Consider the following 22,343-nt stretch of genomic DNA (forward strand, 5'->3'; position numbering starts at 1 on the left):
CTGCTGATTTCTACCTGTACAGGAGAAATATGACCCCTGTACAAACCAGCTGTAATCCCGGTGTTTAAGGGTTGTTGGACTAAAGCAGAAAGAGAAGAAACCCTGTGATGTTGCTGTTGTGATGTGGGCTTTGATTACTGCAGCCAGATTCATGTAAGCTGTTAGACAATCAATCAGCTGTCCCTTTTATATCGTCCCTGCTGTTGTCGGGCTGCATGTGACCTGCTAACCGTTTAGATTCCTAAGACGCTAAAATAAGGCTCTTGTAGAGTAAATGATAGTTATGGCCTGTAAAAGGTTTAGTGGAGGCTTTTTGTTATAGTTGTATGACTTTTGTCATCCTGATGGGATGGTTTTCTTGACCTACAACAATATACTGCAGTCAGTACAATAGTCACATAGTTGTTAGCAGTTAAGGACAGTTGTCGAGGTCAAAGGTCATCGAGGTTTTTGTTTGGTGGCCGACATCATATAATGAAGCAGCTGCTGAGAGAAACGACAGCCTTTGTCTCAACCATGGTCTCAACTCTTGCTTTCACTGCTCTATTTTTTACCAAAAATTCCAGAGAAATGACCTGTGTGTGTGTGTGTGTGTGTGTGTGTGTGTGTTTTCGTTTTCAGTTGGATGTGATCATCGCTGACCTAGATGGAGGCACAGTTACAATCCCTGAATGTGTCCACATCTCTCTGCTGCCTGAGCCCCTCCTACAGCAGACCCAGACAGCACTCTCCATGGTAAGAGCTCATCCTTACCCTACACACACACACACACACACACACACACATACACACACGCACACAAGCACACACACACACAAGCACACACACACAAGCATACACACACACTTTCCAGAGTCATTGTAGTCAATTTAGCATCTGCAGTGTAATTGTGCACACTTGTGAATGTTTATTTACTTTGGCTAATCGCTGCTTTACTCACATAAACCTTGTGCTGTAAAAACTATTGTTGTCCTGTCAGTGAACTCAGGTGTGAAAAATCTCACATGGATCACATGTTGCTGCATTTGTGTGCATTTAGGCCACAAAAACACGTCCAGCCTTTTACATAATGGTGAGATTTACATGATTATAAATAACTGTTGGTAAATATAACAGGGCCAGTGTAGCTATGAAACAATAGTCCATCTACCCATGTGGGCACTTCTCAGTTTTAGACAAAGCCATAAATCCTTAAATTTTATTCAAATAAATGTAACTCTGTTATTTCACAATGAAAACGTTCCTCCCTTTAATCGTTATCCCTGAATGTTGCTCAATAATATAATTACTATTGATTGGATTTTACCTTCTTGCTTTTCGTTGTGACAATGAAGTAGCTATTGTCTTTATTATGGGCTTCAGATACCAAGCCGTCTAACTGCATCCTGCAGCTGTAGCCCCTTTCAGTATTCCAGTACCAGCCTGTTCTGGGAAATGCTTTTTATCTGTTCAAGTGCAAACAAATGATTTCCCAGCTTCCTCCGTTTCAGCCTGATATCTGTAGAATGCATTAGTTTTGTTCCTGTTTTACTTTGTTTCACAGCTATTGTTTACTGTCCGCACATTTCATAACGAGTGTGGGATTCACCGAGTAATCTCAGGTGCGTGGACTTTAGGAGGCACACACAAGGTTTTACTTTACTGGAACTGTGGCTTCGTTACCTCATTCATGTGTTTAACCAGAAATATGTTCCAGAGTGGATCAATACTCAGTGACTGATTATCATCAGAAATTAAAGCTGCAAGCAGCGTCGATCAGCCTTCGCAGCGAAGTTGCTCGCCCGCCGTCCACACCCCCTCCACTCCATCCCTGACGCTCTCCCAACCCACCGCCCTGCAACCGGTGGCGCACGAGCACCCATGCACACTAAACGCCCCAACGTGCATTTAACTGCAATCACTGAGCTTTCACCTCAATCTGACTCAAACTTTCTTCCTAGCCTGCCAACAGTTCCCACAAAAAATGTTTTACATTAGCAAAATATTCCAGCTTCGAAAGAGACTCTGTAGCGTAATTGGAACAAAATGGCTGACTTCCTGTCGGATATGGAGCACGGCTCCAAGAGAATTCTTTGTAGGCCCAGACACACTACATATGTGTACAAAATTTCACAATCCTTAGTCAAAGCATGACTTGGGGCTGACATTTTTAATGGACCTAGGGGGCACTATCTCAAAAAATAAGCCCCACCTACCAGATTTTCAGGTTAATATCTATTGAGGTTTGGATTTCTATCAAGCACCTGAAACTTTGCACCGATAACATCAGAATTGTTTGAATGAGAGGCAAACGTATTTCCATGGCGTACTGTCAAATTTTGCAATGCCCCCAAAGCCCCGCCTTTTTTAAAATCCTGCCAGTACTGGACATCAAGTGACCCCAACATGTCTACTGCTATTTGCCAGTGATTCATGTTGATTGGGTTAAAGGGGTCAATTTAGAAGCTTTGAGACTAAAGCATGGTGTGGTGACAGGTCAATGTTTGAGGCTTAGCCACGCCCACACCGTTCGACTTTTGTAAAATCCATAGGTTGTTTTTCCGACTGTCTTGAGAATATTCAGCAGAAGTACAGGTGCTGGCCAGTAAATTAGAATATCATCAAAAGGTTGAAAATATTTCAGTAATTCCATTCAAAATGTGAAACTTGTACATTATATTCATGCAATGCACACAGACCAATGTATTTCCAATGTTCATTACATTTAAATTTGATATTCATAAGTGACAACTAATGAAAACTCCAAATTTGGTATCTCAAAAAATTAGAATATTCTGAAAAGGCTGAATATAGAAGACACCTGCTGCCACTCTAATCAGCTGATTTACTCAAAACACCTGCAAAGGCCTTTAAAAGGTCCCTCAGTCTTGTTTTGAAGGCACCACAATCATGGGGAAGACTTCTGACTTAACAGCTGTCCAAAAGACAATCATTGACACCTTGCACAAGGAGGGCAAGACACAAAAGGTGATTGCTAAAGAAGCTGGCTGTTCGCAGAGCTCTGTGTCCAAGCACATTAACAGACAGGCGAAGGGACGGAAAAAATGTGGTAGAAAAAAGTGTACAAGCTCTAGGGATAACCGCACCCTGCAGAGAATTGTGACGACAAACCCATTCAAAAATGTGGGGGAGATCCACAAAGAGTGGACTGCAGCTGGAGTCAGCGCTTCAAGAACCACCACGAGGAGACTCATGAAAGACATGGGATTCAGGTGTCGCATTCCGTGTGTCAAGCCACTCTTGAACATGAAACAGCGCAAGAAGCGTCTCGCCTGGGCCAAGGACAAAAAGGACTGGACTGATGCTGAGTGGTCCAAAGTTATGTTTTCTGATGAAAGCAAGTTCTGCATTTCCTTTGGAAATCAAGGACCCAGAGTCTGGAGGAAGAGCGGAGAAGCACAGAATCCACGTTGCATGAGGTCCAGTGTAAAGTTTCCACCGTCAGTGATGGTGTGGGGTGCCATGTCATCTGCCGGTGTTGGCCCACTCTGTTTCCTGAGGTCCAGGGTCAATGCAGCCGTCTACCAGGAAGTTTTAGAGCACTTCATGCTTCCTGCTGCTGACCAACTTTATGGGGATGCAGACTTCACCTTTCAACAGGACTTGGCACCTGCACACAGTGCCAAAACCACCAGCACCTGGTTCAAGGACCATGGTATCCCTGTCCTTGATTGGCCAGCAAACTCGCCTGACCTTAACCCCATAGAAAATCTATGGGGTATTGTGAAGCGGAGGATGCAATACGCTAGACCCAACAATGCAGAGGAGCTGAAGACGACTATCAGAGCAACCTGGGCTCTCATAACACCTGAGCAGTGCCACAGACTGATCGAGTCCATGCCACGCCGCATTACTGCAGTTATTGAGGCAAAAGGAGCCCCGACTAAGTATTGAGTGCTATACATGCACATTCTTTTCATGTTCATTCTTTTCAGTTGGCCAACATTAGAGAAACAAACATTTTTTCATTGGCCTTTAGAATATTCTAATTTTCTGAGATACCAGATTTGATGTTTTCATTGGTTGTCACCTATAAATATCAAAATTAAACGTAATAAACATCAGAAATACATTGGTCTGTGTGCATTGCATGAATATAATGTACAAGTTTCACGTTTTGAATGGAATTACTGAAATATTTTCAACCTTTTGATGATATTCTAATTTACTGGCCAGCACCTGTATATAGGCGATAGATCAAAAGGGCGCTGTGGAGTTGATGTACCGTGTGTAAAAATTACATATGGCGTACTTGGACCAATATGGCTGACTTCCTGTGGGATATGGAGCTTGGCTCCAAGAGAGTTTTTTGTAGGTCCTAAGACAATACATGAGTGTGCAAAATTTCACAATCCTCAGTCAAAGCATGACTTGGGGCTGACATTTTAATGGACCTAGGGGGCGCCATCTCAAAAAATAAGCCCCGCCTTCCAGATTTTCAAGTTAATATCTATTGAGGTTTGGATTTCTATTAAGCACCTGAAATTTTGTGCTGATAACATCATAATTGTAGTTAAGGCCGGATTAACCATACGGGCAACTGGGCAATTGCCCAGGGGTCCGTGAACTCTAAAGGGCCCAGGCCCAGGGCAGCAAGAGCACGAGCAAAATGCTGTATCTGTAATCTCCTGCTATATATTAAACAAACTGTCCCCCCCTGGCTTTTGCGCTGCACAAACGCTTCGCTGCCTATGACTTTGAACGTCAGTTGAGAGCGCGCCGGTTGAGAGTCCGTCTCATGCAGACTGACCAATGAAGAGAGGGCCTCAAGTTAAGACCCTCTCCTCATTGGTCAGTCCACACGAGGTGGGGCAAAGTTACGCCGAGCGGGTTATGTGGCGTCAGGCGTTGCTACAACTGAAAAAAATCACCAGACATGGATAAGGTAAGTGGCGACGCGAAACGGAAATTAAAAAAGGAAAAGGACATCAGAAGTGCATCTGCGCACAATTGGAACTATTTGGGACTGCTTGAACTCATAGCAGAGTTTGACCCCTTTTTAACTCTGACCCAAAATTAAAGCATTTTTTTGTGCTCGAATGACATTAACGTTAGAAAATTTAAACGTTGGGTAAGGGTTAAAGGAGCACCTTGAGAAACATGGAAATAAGGGTAGGGATAAGCCATCTTACTTGTCATCAACTGTGTGCAAATAATTTGTTTCATTAATGGGTGAAAAAACTAAGCAAGTGATTGCAGAGGAACTCAAACGTGCAAAATATTTCTCTGTAATCGTTGATTCAACACCAGATTTAGCACATGTGGATCAGCTCACATTTGTTTTTCGTTTTGTCAGTGCAGATGGCAGAGTAGTGGAAAGATTCCTTGGGTTTGAGCTCATCCACAGCCACACAGGTGTCAGCCTAGCTGAATCTGTGATTGAAATGGTGTGTCATTTGGGGTTAGACTTGTCAAACTGTCGTGGCCAAAGCTACGATAATGCTGGCAACATGGCTGCAAATACAGTGGGCTCCAAGCGCACTTGAAAAAACAAAACCCACAAATTCGTTATACACCGTGTGCTGCCCATTCTCTGAACCTCGTAGGTGTTAACTGCATTGATAATTGCTGTGAGGAGGTTAACTCTTTTTTTGAACTGCTGCAGTCTCTGTATAGATTTTGTAGTGCATCAACACATCGCTGGAAGACAGTAAACATAACATTAAATACACTTTTAAATCCCTCAGCACCACCCGATGGAACTGCAGAGCAGACTCCACAAAAGCTCTCAAAGTAAATTACAGGTCAATTAAAGATATGTTAGCCAAAAAATCTTTAGACTATGATGAGAAAGCACAAACTGAACTCGAAGCTGCTGCATTGGTCTCAAAACTTGATAAACTGGAGACAGTAATAATGAGTGTGTTGTGGGACCGGGTACTGCATAGATTTAAGGCAACAAGTGACCAACTCCAAAAAAGTGACATGGATTTAGCTACTGCTCTTGGCCTTTTGCGCTCACTGCTTTCATATGTTGGCAATCTACGAGAACTGTTTTCAGAGCACGAAGAGTCAGCACGCGCAGTCAGTGTGACACAAAACTACCAGTTCGATACTCAGCGTGTGAGAAAAAGAAAGAGATTTGCAGATGAGTCTGCTGATGACAGCGAAGTAGCTTTTAATGAAAGCAGTCAGAAATTTAAAGTTGAAACAAATTATGTCATCATTGACAGACTTTATTCATGCTTATCCAAGCTCATAGAAGCCTACACACATGTGTGTGACGTCTTTGAGGTTTTATTTGAGAGGGACTGTGATGATTGTGATGTGCATGTTAGAGCTGCTAAGCTGAGCTCGACTTATCCAACAGATCTGGATAGTTCCTTGTCAGATGAACTTATTCAGTTCAAGCACTTAGTGCGGCATGAGACTTCACCTGTACAGCTGCTGCAAGCTCTTGACAGACATGGACTTAAGACAACATTTCCGAATGTTTATGTAGCACTAAGATTGTTTTTAACCTTACCTGTGTCCAACTGTGAGGGTGAGAGGTCATTTTCTGTTTTGAAATGGGTTAAAAATGAGCTGAGGACCACAATGTCACAGACTCGGCTCTCTGCACTTTCTCTCTTCGCCATTGAACATGAACTTGTTAGTGGCCTTGATTTTGAAGATATTGTACACCAGTTTGCACAGTCAAAGTCCAGAAAAAAGCCAGAATAAGGTGCCAAATGAAAGCAAACATGCACTTCCTCATTATTTAGGATTAAAATAGTGTGTTTTGCCAGGTTTTGTAGTATTTTTATCTTTTCTTCTACAGAGAAATTGTGTCACAGGCACAGCTCTGCACTTACTATTGTAGCTATTGGACATGAACTTTTTGGTGGCTTTGATTTTAAAGATGTTGTACACCAGTTTGCACAGTCAAAGTCAAGATTTCGTAATGTTTATGTAGCACTAAAATGTTTAACTGGTTATTTGTGCTTTGGCATGTTGTTGTTCTATTTTAAAACAAGTTAAAATGAGCTTATGATCAAAATGTTTATGAGCAGATAAAGGTGATACTGCATTTAATTTCTTTTTTCCTTGAGGTGCCAGCTTTATGAAAATGGTGTAAATTGTTGTGGAAGGATAACTGGCAGATTTCAAATAGTTTGTGTTGAACTAATAACTTGATTGCCTTTTTGAATTCTGAGGAGACAGGGTCACCATGCAAGCGTGATTTCTGCTTAAAATGAGCTGAGGACCATAATGGGCTGCATGGTGGTGCAGTTGTTAGCACTGTTGCCTCGCAGCATGAAGGTTGCAGGTTTGAAACTCAGCTGCAGCCTTTCTGCATGGAGTTGCGTGTTCTCCCCATGCATGCGTTGGTTTCCTCCGGGTACTCCAGTTTCCCCCACAGATCACAACATGCCCTATAGGTTATAAATTGTAAGTCGCTTTGGATAAAAGCGTCTGCCAAATAAATAAACATGAACATAATGTTTCCTGATGTGTTGTCTGTGGTCTTCTGTGATAGTTCTATCAATTCAATACATTTCTATTGGGAATACATGTTGTTAAATAAATGATGGTTTGAAAGTGGTTGCTTATTTATTCATTTTGACCCAATGTATGGTCAATTTTACCAGATTATACAGCTGCTGATGTGTTTTGTTTTCATAGCATATGTGAGTGGGTGTCTTTGATAGGGGACACAGTTGTGCATTTGTAGTTCTATGAGCATTTAAATATTTTTAAATCAAAATACACCTGATAACAGTTAGAATTTCAAGTATTGAGTATATTTATGGCATATTACAGTTAAATATTCTGTGTGACCATATTATGGTGATCCTTGGGTCATGATGATGGGGCCCTTGAATATTGTTGCCCAGGGTACAACAAAGTGTTAATCTGGCCCTGATTGTAGGAATGAGAGGCAAACGTAATTCCATGGCATTCTGTCTAATTTTGCTATACCCCCAAAGCCTCGCCCTTTTTTGAAATTTGCCAGTACTGGATACCAAGAGACCCCAACATGTCTACTGCTATTTGCCAGAGTTTCATGTTGATTAGGTCAAAGGAGTCAATTTGGGAGCTTTGAGAGTAAAGCATGGTGTTGTGACAGGTCAATGTTTGAGGCCTAGCCACGCCCACACCGTTAGACTTTTGACAAATCTGTAGGTTCTGTTTTTCCAGCTATGTCTTAAGAATATTCAGCAGAAGTTTAGACGATGGGAGTTAAGGGTGCTTGGGGATTGGCATATCTTTACCATGTGCAAAAAGCACAAAATGGCGTACTTGGACCAAAATGGCCGACTTCCTGTGGGATATGGAGCATGGCTCCAAGAGAGTTTTTTTGTAGGTTCCAAGACACTACATAAGTGTACAAAATTTCACAATCCTCAGGTAAAGCATGACTTGGCACAGTTAATGGTGCTTGGGGTGCTACTTCAAAGAATTGGCCACACTCACCGACTTTTGATGACAAGTTTTACTGCGGCTTGTACTAGGATCACTCACCAGAAATTTTGTGGCAATAGCTATAGAATTGACAAAATGGGAGGCTAACGTATGGCCATGGCGTTACGTCTGACTTAGCCGCGCCATCACAGCCCCGTCTTTCTTTTGTCTTTTGAAAGGTCCCGTAAAGTGACGCCAACCAACCCCAACTTGTCTTCAGTTACCTGCTACAAGTTTGTGGTGATTATATGAAATCAGGAATTTTGGGAAATTTCCAAGTTAAACTTGACCTTTTTGGTCCTAAGGGGGCAGGGCTTGTGTAACATCATCAACCGACCATTCATTTGCTTTTGGGGACCGATGAGGAATGTCCATAGAAAAATTTGTAACTGTAATTTTTTTCATTTATGAAATCATAGCTATTTTACATTTTTTGGCGAGTGATGGAACTTCGGGGCCTGGCCCCGCCCCTTCAGTATTCACAAAAAATAAATTTTATTTTCTCATTTCAATCGCCCATCCCATCAGATCGATCGCACACATATTTTAAGATGATAATGCAAAAAATGACCAAACTGTTCAATCAAATAGAGACCCTACAATCGACCAAAACGGGGTCAAAATCGCTAATTCAATCCAAAATGGCCGACTTCTTGTTTGTTGTTGACCATGGGTGCAAGAGACTTTTCTGTGCGTATTGGCAAGTTCTACAAGTGTACCAAATTTCATCACTCTTATTAAAAAGGGTCAATATAGGGGCTTCTTTTTCACTTTTGTAGGTTGATAGGTAATTAGATTTATCCCATATTACGACGACACACAGAGAGAGAGAGAGATTATTTGTAATGTCCATGTGGGCGAATCAACATGCGAGAAGCTGGACTTAACCAACCAGCCCCCATTCTGCTCCAGCCTCAAAGCCTTCACCTCACCAGCTCTGCATACCCGCGGTCTCCATCAGGAGACCAGAATGTTAGGTAATATTTAATCTCCATAACCCTGGAACCTGAAATAAACACACATGACAACAAGGAAGACATTTTACCCTGAGTCCCCAAAATAAATGGAGAGTTAACGTAGAGGAACCTCCTCCGAGGCTTCCCCACGTCACTCCCATGTGCTCCCAGTTCGCCAGGGGCTTTATTCACAAAGGATGGAGGAGAAGGCGGGCCTTCTCAGGTTACAGAGGTACAGAGGTTTCCTTGGAAATCTACAATCAACATCCTGGAAATCCACAATCAACATCCTTGACTGCAAACATGCTTCTCTGCTCAACCTTTCATAAACAGGCACAAGAGATTCATGAAGTGTTAATAACACAAAATGGGCATCTTTTAGGCCTCAAAAATTTACAATTATAAAAATACCCAACATAGGTGGTGCTGTCATTCACACATTTTACATCACATCACACAGCAGCTCTCGTCTTCTGAATGGATGAAATTATGATATACTTTGATAGAATAAAACTTTTATTATTATAATGCTACTGTAAATGCTTTTTGGTGCACATCAGTGACATCACTCACTGCCAAAGCAGTCGTGGTATACTGACATCTGTGCAAAGCTCTGAAAGGGCTGAATTTGAATAGAGACACAACAGGTGAGAGGACTGAGACATATCTCCTAGTCAATTTCCCCATCCCAAAAATAACCCTGAAGTTCCAGCAATGGAAACAAAGCTAAAGTCTCTTAGTGAATTTGGCAGCTATAACCACATAGAAGTTAAGGTTTCTAAGGACCATCTGGACAGAAACTTAACAAATGTTTCACAAAATGTGATTGCTCTCAATCAATTCTGGGAAAACACTTGGCCCTGTTTGTAATGATCCAGGTTCAAACCTTTAGGTTTGCAGTAACAAAAGAGTGATTCACATTTTCTGGTTACTGCTTGTGTAGAAAAACCCACTTGCTTGCACTGATCTGGGTTTTCTGCAGTTTTTCTGTTTACTGAGTCAAAGGACAGGACTTGTTTATTTAGGGAAAGGCTCAAGTTAGCATTCTTAGCTCAGACATAGCAAATCTGTGTCAGGAGGCTGTACAAAAGAAAGTGTCAGAACTTTTATCTCATGAGTGTTATGTTTTTTGTTTTTGTTTTTTTTTCTCCAAAAAGAAATGTACTCATAAAGCAGTTAGAATGTTTTAATGAATAATTTCTCACAATTCAGAGAATGCACCACAGTGAATTTGTGGGACTTAAAGCTGATATGGTGAATCTTCAAACAAGCAAGGTTTTCATCGCAAACACGCTCAGTGCCCTAGTGGTAGAGTGTCCTCCCTGAGACTGGGATATCAGGGTTCGATTGCTGGTCGGGTCATACCAAAGACTTTGAAAAAATGGGACCCAATGCCTCCCTGCTTGGCACTCAGCATTAAGGGTTGGATTGGGGGGTTAAACCATCAAATGATTCCCGAGCGCGGCTGTGTCTGCAGCTCACCGCTCCCCCAGGGGATGAGTCAAATGCGGAGAACAAATTTCACACACACATCAGTGTGTGTGACAACTAATGGGACTTTAACTTTAACTTTGGAATACTCACCCCACCCCTCGGGTATCTTCCCTGAGGCGCTTCTGCAGGAAACGGGACACCCAGATAGCCAGAGGAAATGAGAGCTCTTAACACCAGTCGTGGTTTTTTAGGTACTTCTTTTGTTGTCCATGAGTTCAAATGATGTTTTTGTTTTTGGGACTTTGGTAGTTTGTCCTAAAGTGCGTAATGAATGCGTAACGAGTGTGTTATGTATAGAGGACCCAGGAAAACCGTACGGTCCTATAGTTGCTTTTGGTCTGAAACGTGTTATTGGCGGGGGGTTTTAGACAAAGAAAACGAGAAAACAACTTCATCAGGTTTTTTTGGGCCTTTTTTAAATTGTATTTTATTTATTTATTCATTTTAATGTATCCACAATATATTTATATCTATACTATGTTAGAACGTTGTTGGAGGCACGAAAAAAAATTTTCTGCTAATTTTTTTTCCAAATGTGCCATTGCAGCTTAAAATTATAAATGAGCCGAAAAGTCACATTTATCATTATGTTATTCTTAGGATATATAAATAGACAGAAACCAGAAGGTAGACCGCACCAACTTTATTTTTCATTTAAATTCTTTAACCCTTCAATCATAAATCTCAATTCATTCTAATGAGTATGATTTTTTTCAACCAAAGGAAATAACTTCTTGACTCGTAACGTTTATTCTTTAATTATAAGTATAAATCTTCCTATGATAGTGAATGCACCGTTCTGTGGTGTGTAGTTTTATTCTACTTATAATGTAACTATGCTCTTCATTTGGGGTGTGCAGTTAATCAAATCTTTAATCACATTTTGGCAAACAACGGCGGTATTTATTACACAGAAACAATAGTTCATTTGTGTTGGAACACTTTGGATTTAAAGACAAACGTCAATCAAAAACATTTTTTGCATGTTGTGTGTCTGCAGCCCTCTGCAACATTGCTGTTTAAATGCCTGTAATCCAAACACTTCATGACCTTTGACCAATTATTACAGAAACCACAAGAAAAGCAGCCAAAGTGTGTTGTGTTTATTTTATTGTTCACGTTTTTTATTTATTTTGAGGTTGTTTTGTTATTTGGCTCCATTTAGGGTTGATGTATAGGTTCACTTCATGGAGAGCTGCCAGTAATTAGACTGCCCCCTTAGGTTGCAAAAGGCATTATTTTTATGTGTTTCCATTGATTCATGTCAGCAAATCTTCAGTAGATTTTCTGTGTCAGAGTGGTTCTGCGGAAAGCCCCTGAACTAGGACCCACTGGCTCGGGTCATGATATTAAAAATAAATCCAAAATGAATCATGTCATTGTGGAATTTAGGGATCGTTTTGCTTGTTTTTGTTTTTCTGCCTGTAGCTGCCCTGTGTGCTGTATGACTTTAAACCTGGAGACTGTTGTGTTGCTCATTCTGAATAAGTGGGTTGAAACAAGTTTAGTGTGTTAGAGGCGCTGGTCTCTGAATAAAGACAACTGGGAGGAACTTGATTCTAAACTATCAGGGTCCCAAAAGTTCCTGTGAGTTTTCCAGGTGAAATGTATTCAAATTATGAAATCTAACTCGTGTCTTATAAGCTTTGGTCAAAATGAATGACAATAAATTTCAAGATAAACCTTAAAAACAGACTTTTCATGCATTTCATCAGCCCATCCAGCTGAATGCATTGGCTTAGAAAAAATGTGCAGAGCTAAACAGAAGAAGCAGCTGAGACAGGAAAATGCATGAAGCCAGAAACTGCTTTGTGTGTTTTTCACGAGGAAATAACAATAAAACATGGTCAAAAGAACTATATAGGACCTTTAACAGATCCACAAAATATCCCCAAAGGCTAAATTCACACCACAGACAGACTGACACAGATCTGATTTTTCATGACAATCTACACATCACCATCATTGACCCAGATCACTTCTATATGTGGTCCTAAATCAGATACACATCTGTTTTTCAGAGTGACCTCAGTCTGAACACTCAGGTCACATTTCATCTGACCTTTACGTCATTGACGCGTGACAGACTTCACAAGCCTGCATAAGAGGAACAGCGAGATCAAATGTAAACAATCGACAAAACAAGCTCCTCTTTATCACTCGAACCCTATTTCGTCATTTCACCTTGAACAACAACTTTAGTAATGATTCACACGCTAATCCTCTCTTACATCCATGTTTACTAGCCTCCGTGTGGCGATGCATGCTGCACGCCCTCTTTTGCACACGGGGGTCACATCAAGGCCGTACGCTGTTCACACTGGAGTCTGGTGGGTGTTGCATTTAAGCCATGATGTGGAAAATCTCACAGAAAAATCATATCTTATTTAAAAAAAATCTGAATTGACTATTGAGACCTACAGAGTGAATGTAGCCTGATAATTTAAATACAGTGCTAAATGCTTTTATGATGAAAATATATTGATTGTTCCAAATTAGATTAAAAAACATCAAATCTTTAGGTTGATCCAGTCGTTTGTGCTGCTATTATTTCAACTCGCTGAGTCTTGGTTATTTCAGACTTTTATCTGACCTCGGATCAGGTCCAGAAGGGCAGGAAAAGGTCGCCCCACATGGTTTCTGACAGCTTTGAGTCTTTGCTCTTGCAGGCTTTGGACCCAGAGCTGGAAGTTGCTGATCATGCGTTCCCCCCACACTCCGTACAACCTTCTGCACTAAAGATTCAGGCAAGAAAAAATGTTTTGTTCATTTCTTTCATTTGTTTTGTGGTTATTTGTGTGCCTAATTTTAAGAACAGCAGTAGAAACAACAGGAAAGATCTTTTTAGCGCCTTTACTTTCAGACCAGCAGGTCTCGGACAACCTAACTGGTGTTTATTTCAGGATAAGGAAATCCGAGCAGTTTTCCTGTGGCTGTTTGCTCAGCTTTTCCATGGCTACCGGTGGTGTTTACATATAATCCGCATCCACCCTGAGCCTGTGATCCGCTTCCATAAGGTACATGAACATAATGAAGTAACTCTACACTCTGTGTGAGAAGCTAACAGTCAGCTGTGTTTCTACAGGCGGCCTTCCTGGGTCAAAGGGCACTGACGGAGGACGACTTCCTCACCAAGGTGTTAGACGGCATGGCGTTTGCGGGCTTCGTGTCGGAGAGGGGCCCTCCTTACAGAGCCACTGATCTGTTTGATGATGTGAGGGGGCAACAGTTAGCATACATTACAGGAAAATAAACAAACTGCTGTTCATATAACAGCTGAGTGGGACATGACGGTGAATCTGCAGTCTCCGGGTCTGCGGCTGTGTATTATTGTGGAGTTCACACAAGGGGAAGCGTGGTTTTATCTAACCCAAGCATCCTATTTCCAGGTTGAAGGAATGAGTCACGAAATTAAGTTGTTTCATAAAAAAATTACATCTCAATAGTGCCAACAGTAATATTTTGTCCTATATTGTGCCTAAAATATGGTGATACAGGCCTTTTAAAATAGAATAAAGAAATTCAAATATGCATTTTCTGCATGGTAAAACAAAAATATTTCCGTGTGTGGTGTAGAGATGCTGAAGTTTGTTGTGTTTCCATAGCTTGTTGCCAACCAGGTGGAGCGAATACGACAAGAGGAGGCCTGCCCACACAAAGTCATGAACCACATCAAGGAGCTAGCAGAGCAACTCTTTAAAAATGTCAGTAGCTTAAGATGTTTTTGCAGTAGTCCAAACCCATTTCTATTCCATTCAAAAATACTTCATTAATCCCAGAGGGATTTGTCTTTTTTATTTATTTATTTATTTTTCATCTTTGGTGTCCTTCCAGGAGAACCCCTACCCTGCTGTGGCCATGCACAAAATCCAGAGACCATCAGACAACGGTCAGAACACCTCACAGATTCAGACCACCTTTCCTGCTCTGGATGAGGTCGGAGTGCAGCTTTTCATCGATCATGCTGCTGCCAGGCTAAAAAACGCACCTCCTGTGGTCAAGGCAGAGATTAAGAGCATGGTGCCATCAGGGCCACCGCTAGGTGAGCTGATACTGCTGTAGGTAGTTTCCAGGCTGGATAGATTGGACCCATTGATTGCTTTTGTTGTCACACTTGGCACATGTGCATGAGCATCAGAAAACCAAACTATTGCCTGAAAGCGTCTGAAGTCTTTGAAATGCACATGAGTGCGTTATTCTGGCTGAAGGCGAACTGATTCAAATCGTGCTGAAGCACCCAGATAATGCTACAAGACCCGACTTCATCTGCAGGTAAACAGCTCGGTCGGGCTGGTACCAGTCGAACACTCACCTTCTGGCTATGACGAGTCCGCAGTCTTCTGATAATATCATTGCCTCCAAGTAACACATGTGACACCATCCAACAGTAGAGTACGTACCAAATAAGCTACGCTGCAGCATTGTTGTTGTCCATTCCTTCAGCCATGTTCCTGTCCTATTTTTACTCCACCTGCTTCACTCCTACCAGAGTTTTATTTATTATTTGTGTTGCTATAAGCTACCCAGAAAAATGGCTACATGAAAGGGCACGTGTCGCCATCTATCGTAGCAGATTGGAACAAACTTCATTTGACAGTTTGGTGTTTTAAAATACATGTAAACTAGGATAAAGGCTCCCAGTTTATTGTCATATATTGACTTAGATTGACCTGGATGCACATGTAAACGCACTGAAAGTGATTACCAGGATATCTTGCAGTTGTGGAGCAACAGTTTGTGAGGTGAGTGTTTCTGAGGGGTTTCAGGACACATGCTTGGGGAGAGACTGTGCTCTTACCATCAGAATGATTGTTTCAGTCCTAGAAATATTAGTTTGTTTACTAGTGTCTGTAGAAATATGGTGTTTGATGCACAACGGAAGTCCAAAAAAGTCCTGAAGCTCCATGTGAGTGGCAGAAGGTTGGATGACAGCTGACATCAATTACATCAGACTGGTTATTCCTGTGTGGAGACTGCTGTAGGTCTGCAGTCATGTCTGCTGAGTCATGATGTGGCCCAAAGGCAGTTCCACACATGACAACTGAGCAATCAGTGACTGAACGGTTTTCTTTTGCAGCTGGATGTTTAGAGACGGGGACAATAGTTGACCCCTTAAACAAGACAGGCAGGGACGGAGCGACAATGAAAATGTCTGTTAGCGTCTTCATGAGTTCCAGAGTACAACCAGCGGATTTCTGTTTGTTAATGTTCTGCTGTGTCGTCCTGACATCTGTTGGTACAACCAAGGTCCAGTGTGTGTTTGCCTTTGTTGCCATGGAAACGTGTAATCTGCCAGTTTAGCTTTGATTAAACCCCATTACCAGCGTGAAAGCTAGCAGATTGTCCCATGATTTGAACGTCAAACAAATGAAGAGGGAGACGAGGAAGCTATTCTGCTGATGCTGCTTCACTCAAGTCCTCAACAAAGATGAACTAAAACATTTTTGGCCTTTTTAAAAACATTTTTCACTGAAATACTAAGTAGAATCAAACTAGGAATCCAAAAAAGCACTTGGTGGGGTCTTTGGAACAGAGGCGGTTGTTCAGTTTGAGTCTTTAGTTACTAAAAATATGTTCAAACCAAGTTCTTCTGTTGGGCTCACACTTCCTGTGTGAACTTTTTATTCGCCCTCCGAGTGAGGGTTCAGTGAGGAGTTCAGGTCAGTGGTAATGAACGAGCTTCCTTCCCCACAGGCGACATCGTGGACAGGAACAGTAACGTGATGGCAAACAGCGCTCGCAGACTGGAGGTGGTCAGGAACTGCATCACATACATCTTTGAGAACAAAATGCTGGAAGCCAAGAAGGTGAGGGTTGAGAGATCTGCCATGTCAGTGTTTGTTTTACTTTTACTTTATGGATGGTGACATTTGAGAATGTTTAACTATGTTAAAAATGGCGTTAACATTTCTGTTTGCTCAGCTGATGCCAGCAGTTCTGCGAGCACTGAAAGGTCGCACAGCCCGAGTCTGTTTGACCCAGGAGCTAAACCAACACGTCCTGCAGAACCGGGCCGTACTGGACGACCAGCAGTTTGACTACATTGTGCGCATGATGAACTGCACCTTACAGGTGAGCGTCCGGAGAGACGGCACACCTCCTAATGTCAGCGCTTAAACTCATTTAAACCATTCTGTAATATTGTCCTGGTTCACCTCCACCAGTTACACCAACTGGAGATTTTAAAACTGAGAGCAGAGAACAGGTGGGGTGGGACTGGAAGGGAGAGGCATGAATGTTTTAACCTTAATGAAAGATCACATGTGTAATTCATCTTTTCTGGATACTGATCTTTTCTTTCTGCCTGAATTGATTTTGCATGTGTTCCTGTGCAGGACTGCTCACATATGGATGAGCATGGGATTGCAGCAGCCTTGCTCCCCCTCATCACTGCCTTCTGCCGAGTAAGTTGGTCACCACTTTTCCTGTTTGTGTCTCATTTGTCTCATAAACGTTTCTAACTGCCTGAGTGAGGGAACTTGTCTCTCACAAGGCTTCTGAGATCTTCCTCAACTATAGAACTATAAGATGACATTGACTCAGCTTCTCCCTCAAAACTGTCTCTGTGTTTTGATTGGACAGAAATTGGGGGCAGGCATCACTCAGTTTGCCTACAGCTGTGTCCAGGAGCACATGGTGTGGACAAACATGCAGTTCTGGGAGGCCATGTTCTACAGTGATGTCCAGAACCACATCAAGGCCCTGTACCTAGAGACGGATGGTGGAGATCAGCAGAACAACTCTGTAATTGTCTCCTCTGCTCCCCCTGTACGACTGATTTGATGTTGTGTTGTTAAAGTTGAGCTTCTGGTCCTAAGCTGATCAGCATCTCAGCCTGGGTGCAGATCAGTTACATTTGATGTTGATTTCTCGTCACGGGCAGCAGGATGGGTCGGGAAGCAGAAGAGAAGTCAGTGCCTTAGAGCTGGCTGCAGAGCAGAACCGGCTGTGGCTGACGCTCAGCAAGGAGCTGCAGATGGAGCGCGTGCAGAAGGAGGAGAGCACTGTATTCAGCCAGGCCATCCACTACGCCAACAGGATGAGTTACCTGCTGCTGCCGCTGGACACCAGCAAGAACCGGCTGCTGAGGAGCTCCGGGCTTGGTGACGTGGAGAGCGTCAGCAACAGCTACGTCACAAATAGGTAAAGAGGGGGAAAAAGGTCTGACCGAGATCCCATCAGTCATTCACAAAAGAGGGTGGTACAGTGATGAACCTACCAGGGTTTCTTTTAAACTGCCAGACACTCGTCTGTCTGGTTGTTTAGAGTCCAGAAAAAAGTGTTCCATCGGGTTTGTTTATCTCTCAGTATTGCAGGCAGTATGGCGGAGAGCTATGACACAGAGAGTGGCTTTGAGGATGCAGAAAGTTCAGATGTGGCCAACTCAGTGGTGCGCTTTATCAACCGCTTCGTTGATAAAGTGTGCAACGAGAGCGGAGTGACAAACGAGCACCTGAAGGCTCTCCACATCATGATACCAGGTACGCTCCTACATTCGCCGGTGTCTGTGTGGAACACCAGGAGCAACATGGGAGCTTCATTCCACCCTGTGTCTCTGCAGATATCGTACAGATGCACATCGAGACGCTAGATGCAGTCCACAGAGAGAGTAAGAGACTGCCTCCGATCCAAAAGGTAACCAATTCCTTTTTTTACATCCCACTGGACAAAGGCCTTGCAGAACCCCAGCCAGCCCAGCCCACTCCCCTCTCCACCAATCCCTACAGCTCAGGCTCACAGTGTCACGGAAGGTACGTCTGTCCACCAGAGACAGAGCGGTGTGACTCACGGCACGCCTGAGCAGTGCATGCTGGGTGAACTCTGGAAGCTGGAGGAGCCCAGCCGGTGTGCTGCAGCTCCTCGAGGTTCTTTAGAGCCGAGTGCCTTCAGACTGAAGGGTTCTGCATGCAGCATGTTGGAGAGGGAGGGGTGCTACGCTGAGCTTTACGCAAACTGCTTTATTATTTAGATAAGCACTCTGAGTTTCCACAGGGTCTTTAAAGTTAGTCATCTTTTAAACCTTAAAGAAACTTGAACACATTCAGGTTTACTACGTGGTTTCCTCAGTTGTACTAAATTTGTACTTTTGTGAATCAACTCTTCCTTTTGAAAAATGCACCAGCTGCATTAGTTTATAGTTTATCTGAGGATTTATATCTGTTTTGGCAGAACTACAACCCCATGATGCTGTGTGAAAACCTTGATGAAGGGATTTATTGACAAACATTAATTAATTATATTCATTATTAATTTCAGTTATGACCCTATTTAAAAACAAAGGTCACGATCTCCCTGACTGTGGTGTGGTTTGGTTATTTATACTTTATGATTAACTTCATAAACAGTACAGAGCCCAGTAACACCAGCATGGCTGCGAAAGCACGACTCTGGCGTTTGATGTGCTTTTTCCCTCACATGCCCTTTAGTGTTGCCCTGACTCATGTCTATTTAAGGTTTAGATAGAAATCCAAACATGGTTAAAAGCAATAAAAAAGATGCATCAACAAATTCTGCGTTTGTTCACTTTTGGATGATCTCTGTTCTTTTCTTTTTTCTTCTTCGTGCAGCCCAAGCTGCTGAGGCCGACTCTGTTACCTGGTGAGGAGCTGGTGATGGACGGCATGCGGGTTCACCTGATCCCAGATGGCCGAGAAGAGTCAACAGGGCAGATGGGAGGACCGCCTCTACTTCCTGCTGAGGGCGCTATCTTTCTTACAACCTACCGCCTTATTTTCAAGGGAACACCGTCCGACCCACTGGGTGAGAGAGAGAGAAAAGGTTCTCCAAGGTTTGTTGGATTTGTACACCTGCTTATCTTGTCTCTTTTTGTTTCTGTGTTGTGTTTTTCTACAGTGGGTGAGCAGATAGTGACCCGCTCCTTCCCCATCGCCTCTCTAACTAAGGAGAAGAGAATCTCAGTCACATTATCCATGGACCAGTTTGTCCAGGAGGGGCTCCAGCTACGATCTTGCACCTTTCAGGTATCTTGATCTCTCCGTCTTACTCAAACTCTCTGAACATCTACATCGGGAGCTTGGAGCTGACAGAAAATCCTTGTTTCTTTCATCTGCAGCTGATCAAGATTGCGTTTGATGAAGAGGTTGCATCAGACCTGGCTGAAGGTTTCAGGAAACACCTGCACAAGCTGCGTTATCCTCAGCATGTCCAGGGTACCTTCGCCTTCACGGTGGGTCAGAGTGCCAAGCTGGTGTTGGAGCCCAAGGCCAAGGACAAGAACCAGTCCCTTAAGTAAGGAAGAAAATGTTATCATGCACAAAACATTAAACCGCCTTGTTTAAAACAACAACTAATTTTTGATCAAATGACCAAGTTAGAAAAAATGTTTTACTTCTTCAAAATTAACTTGACTTTTAACAATTTCACACCAAGCCCCCACAATGCGGCTCTAAAATTGAGGCAAACCCGGAAATGAAATAAATTGCAGTTCCACCCTCATCCGCTGGTGTCAGAAACGAGCAAATCCTCATTGACTCCCATGTTAAAAATACCAATTTCACAGCAGAAATAAACATGTTTACAGCCTGGTTCCAAAACGTGTTTTTTGTTTAAATTATCTAGTTTACACTCATGACAACTCTGAGGGGGGTGAATTTTTTCTCACTCTTCTGTTTAAGTGTATTAAAAGCCTAAAATTCTGAATAATTAATGAGCATCAGACCCACGTGACCACAGAGCTAGCTCCGTGGAAAGTCCTCAGTAGAGCCTCGGTCTGGCCTGGAAACTGCTCCGGGATTTTGAGTCTGTGTGTTTGTGCATTCTTCTTTGGATATTATTTGTGCAATTGTTGGACAAAATGACTTGCTGTGGCATTAATTGCACTAATAAAGCGTCCAAGGAGTCTCCACTTCATTTTTTTCGGTAAGTAAAATTATATTTATGTATTTTAGGTCACTGCTGAGCTTAGATGTTAACATGTACTGTTTAACCATGAAATTTAAATGTAATAGGGTAAAACCCATTGCATTTAACATAATGCTGCACTTTAGAAAATGGGTTGAAATATAACATGTTGGTGGAGCTGGGTTCCGACTATCGGCTTGTGGAGCTCTCGGGGGACCGATGTTTTCCACCCGGTTCTCCCCTCCCTGCAGCTCGGCGCATCTCTGTCTGATCGCGGCTTCTGTTTGCTGCGTGGGCTGACGGCTTGTGGAGCTCTGGGATGGAAACCTTTCCACCCGGTTCTCCCCAGCGGCAGCTCTGCACATCTCAGATCGCAGCGGCGCTTGTTTGCTGTGCGGCTGCCGGCTTGTGGAGGTCTCAGAGACCTCTGTGGAGTTCTTGGAGACCTCTGTGTTCCACCCGGTTTTATCCAGCGGTCAGCCCGGCGTATCTCTGACTCAGAAGCTCTGGTGTTATGCACAGTTAACTCCAGTTGTAGCTAGGTTGCTACCGTCGTTAGCTTAGCTCCCACCTCCGCGTTAGCATTCAGCTGGAGGAGAAAGTAGTTTCAGCTGACAGGATTTGGAGTCTTATTTCCTGATATTTGGACATCTGGATTGGAAAGTAGCAATGTGACTCCATCACTGACTCTGTTTTCTCTGCAACGTTGATTTATATCTCCACAAATAACACAAGCCTAAAGGAGCTTCAGCTTCTACCAGCCGAGTCCTTCTCTGCTGTTTCCTGGACTCTAAACCAACATCTGCCTTCCCCATCTCGAGTCAAGATGGGTGAGCCCATGAATGTTAAGTGATAGTGTCCCGTAGATCTGTCAGGCTTTCAAGGCCCTAGAGTTTCAGCATCTATTTTCTATCAGAAGCTAATGCAGCAGATAGGTGTAGGAGACGTGTTTAATGTTCAGCCTGCATGAAAAACTCAGAGTGACCGATTATAATCAGAAATAATTATAAACTGATTTTTCAGCGATCTACACCTTTAAAAAAGGACCTGGGATAATGACAGTACCTGGTTTCACAGACTTTACAGTAGAGGGTTTTTTTTGTCTTCATTTGACCCATCCTTACATTAGTAAGGGGCAGTGGGCTGCAATTTATATCACATGCTTGGGCACATGGCCTGCCGGGACTGGGGCTCAATCCTATGACCTTGGAATCGTAGGATCAGCCACGGCCGTACCATGTTGGCTAGTTGAGCTCAAATTTCATTTAATTAAGCTTGAATTTAAATGCCAAACTTCTCTCGGCTCTATACTCTAAAGAATCAGATTGTTCCTGTGAATTTGGGCCATTGAAAAGAAAAGAAAGTTTGTTGAAGAATGTTTGAGGCTCTTATTGTGAAGGACAGAAGGAAGTCCTGTGAGTTCTATTGCTGTGTGTGTGAAGACCTCACTTGGGACTGATCCCAGACCTTTTTGTTATTTTGTAGATAAAAAGGTAAAAGCTCAGTCAGAGCTCTTTGTTAAAATAATAATAAAAACTGAACAAAGTCTATTCTGGTTCACATTTTCGGGCTGGATCGTAAACATTCTGTCTTTATTCTAGAAATGGTTTTTAATACCCCCAATCGAAAACACGTGGGGAAGGTTTT

General features: G+C 42.7%; 1 protein-coding gene across 10 annotated transcripts in view; it reads left to right on the forward strand.

Annotated features, from left to right (window-relative positions):
• sbf1 (SET binding factor 1) overlaps nt 1-22,343 on the forward strand; it is a 94,459-nt gene that overhangs the window by 51,005 nt on the left and 21,111 nt on the right. For 5 of the 10 annotated variants that reach the window (XM_015955938.3, XM_070549173.1, XM_070549171.1 and 2 more), the window contains 16 exons: nt 622-735; nt 13,505-13,582; nt 13,739-13,852; nt 13,921-14,049; nt 14,441-14,539; nt 14,670-14,877; nt 16,530-16,642; nt 16,758-16,907; nt 17,171-17,239; nt 17,418-17,603; nt 17,719-17,978; nt 18,144-18,316; nt 18,397-18,470; nt 19,403-19,595; nt 19,689-19,816; nt 19,909-20,084. In XM_015955938.3, coding sequence (XP_015811424.3) covers nt 622-735; nt 13,505-13,582; nt 13,739-13,852; nt 13,921-14,049; nt 14,441-14,539; nt 14,670-14,877; nt 16,530-16,642; nt 16,758-16,907; nt 17,171-17,239; nt 17,418-17,603; nt 17,719-17,978; nt 18,144-18,316; nt 18,397-18,470; nt 19,403-19,595; nt 19,689-19,816; nt 19,909-20,084 — 2,264 coding nt within the window. The remainder of the gene's footprint in view (nt 1-621; nt 736-13,504; nt 13,583-13,738; nt 13,853-13,920; nt 14,050-14,440; nt 14,540-14,669; nt 14,878-16,529; nt 16,643-16,757; nt 16,908-17,170; nt 17,240-17,417; nt 17,604-17,718; nt 17,979-18,143; nt 18,317-18,396; nt 18,471-19,402; nt 19,596-19,688; nt 19,817-19,908; nt 20,085-22,343) is intronic. The other 5 variants (XM_070549166.1, XM_070549185.1, XM_070549169.1 and 2 more) reach the window with 3 other exon arrangements.

The sequence above is a fragment of the Nothobranchius furzeri genome, chromosome 1, assembly GCF_043380555.1.
Source record: "Nothobranchius furzeri strain GRZ-AD chromosome 1, NfurGRZ-RIMD1, whole genome shotgun sequence".
Taxonomy (NCBI): domain Eukaryota; kingdom Metazoa; phylum Chordata; class Actinopteri; order Cyprinodontiformes; family Nothobranchiidae; genus Nothobranchius; species Nothobranchius furzeri.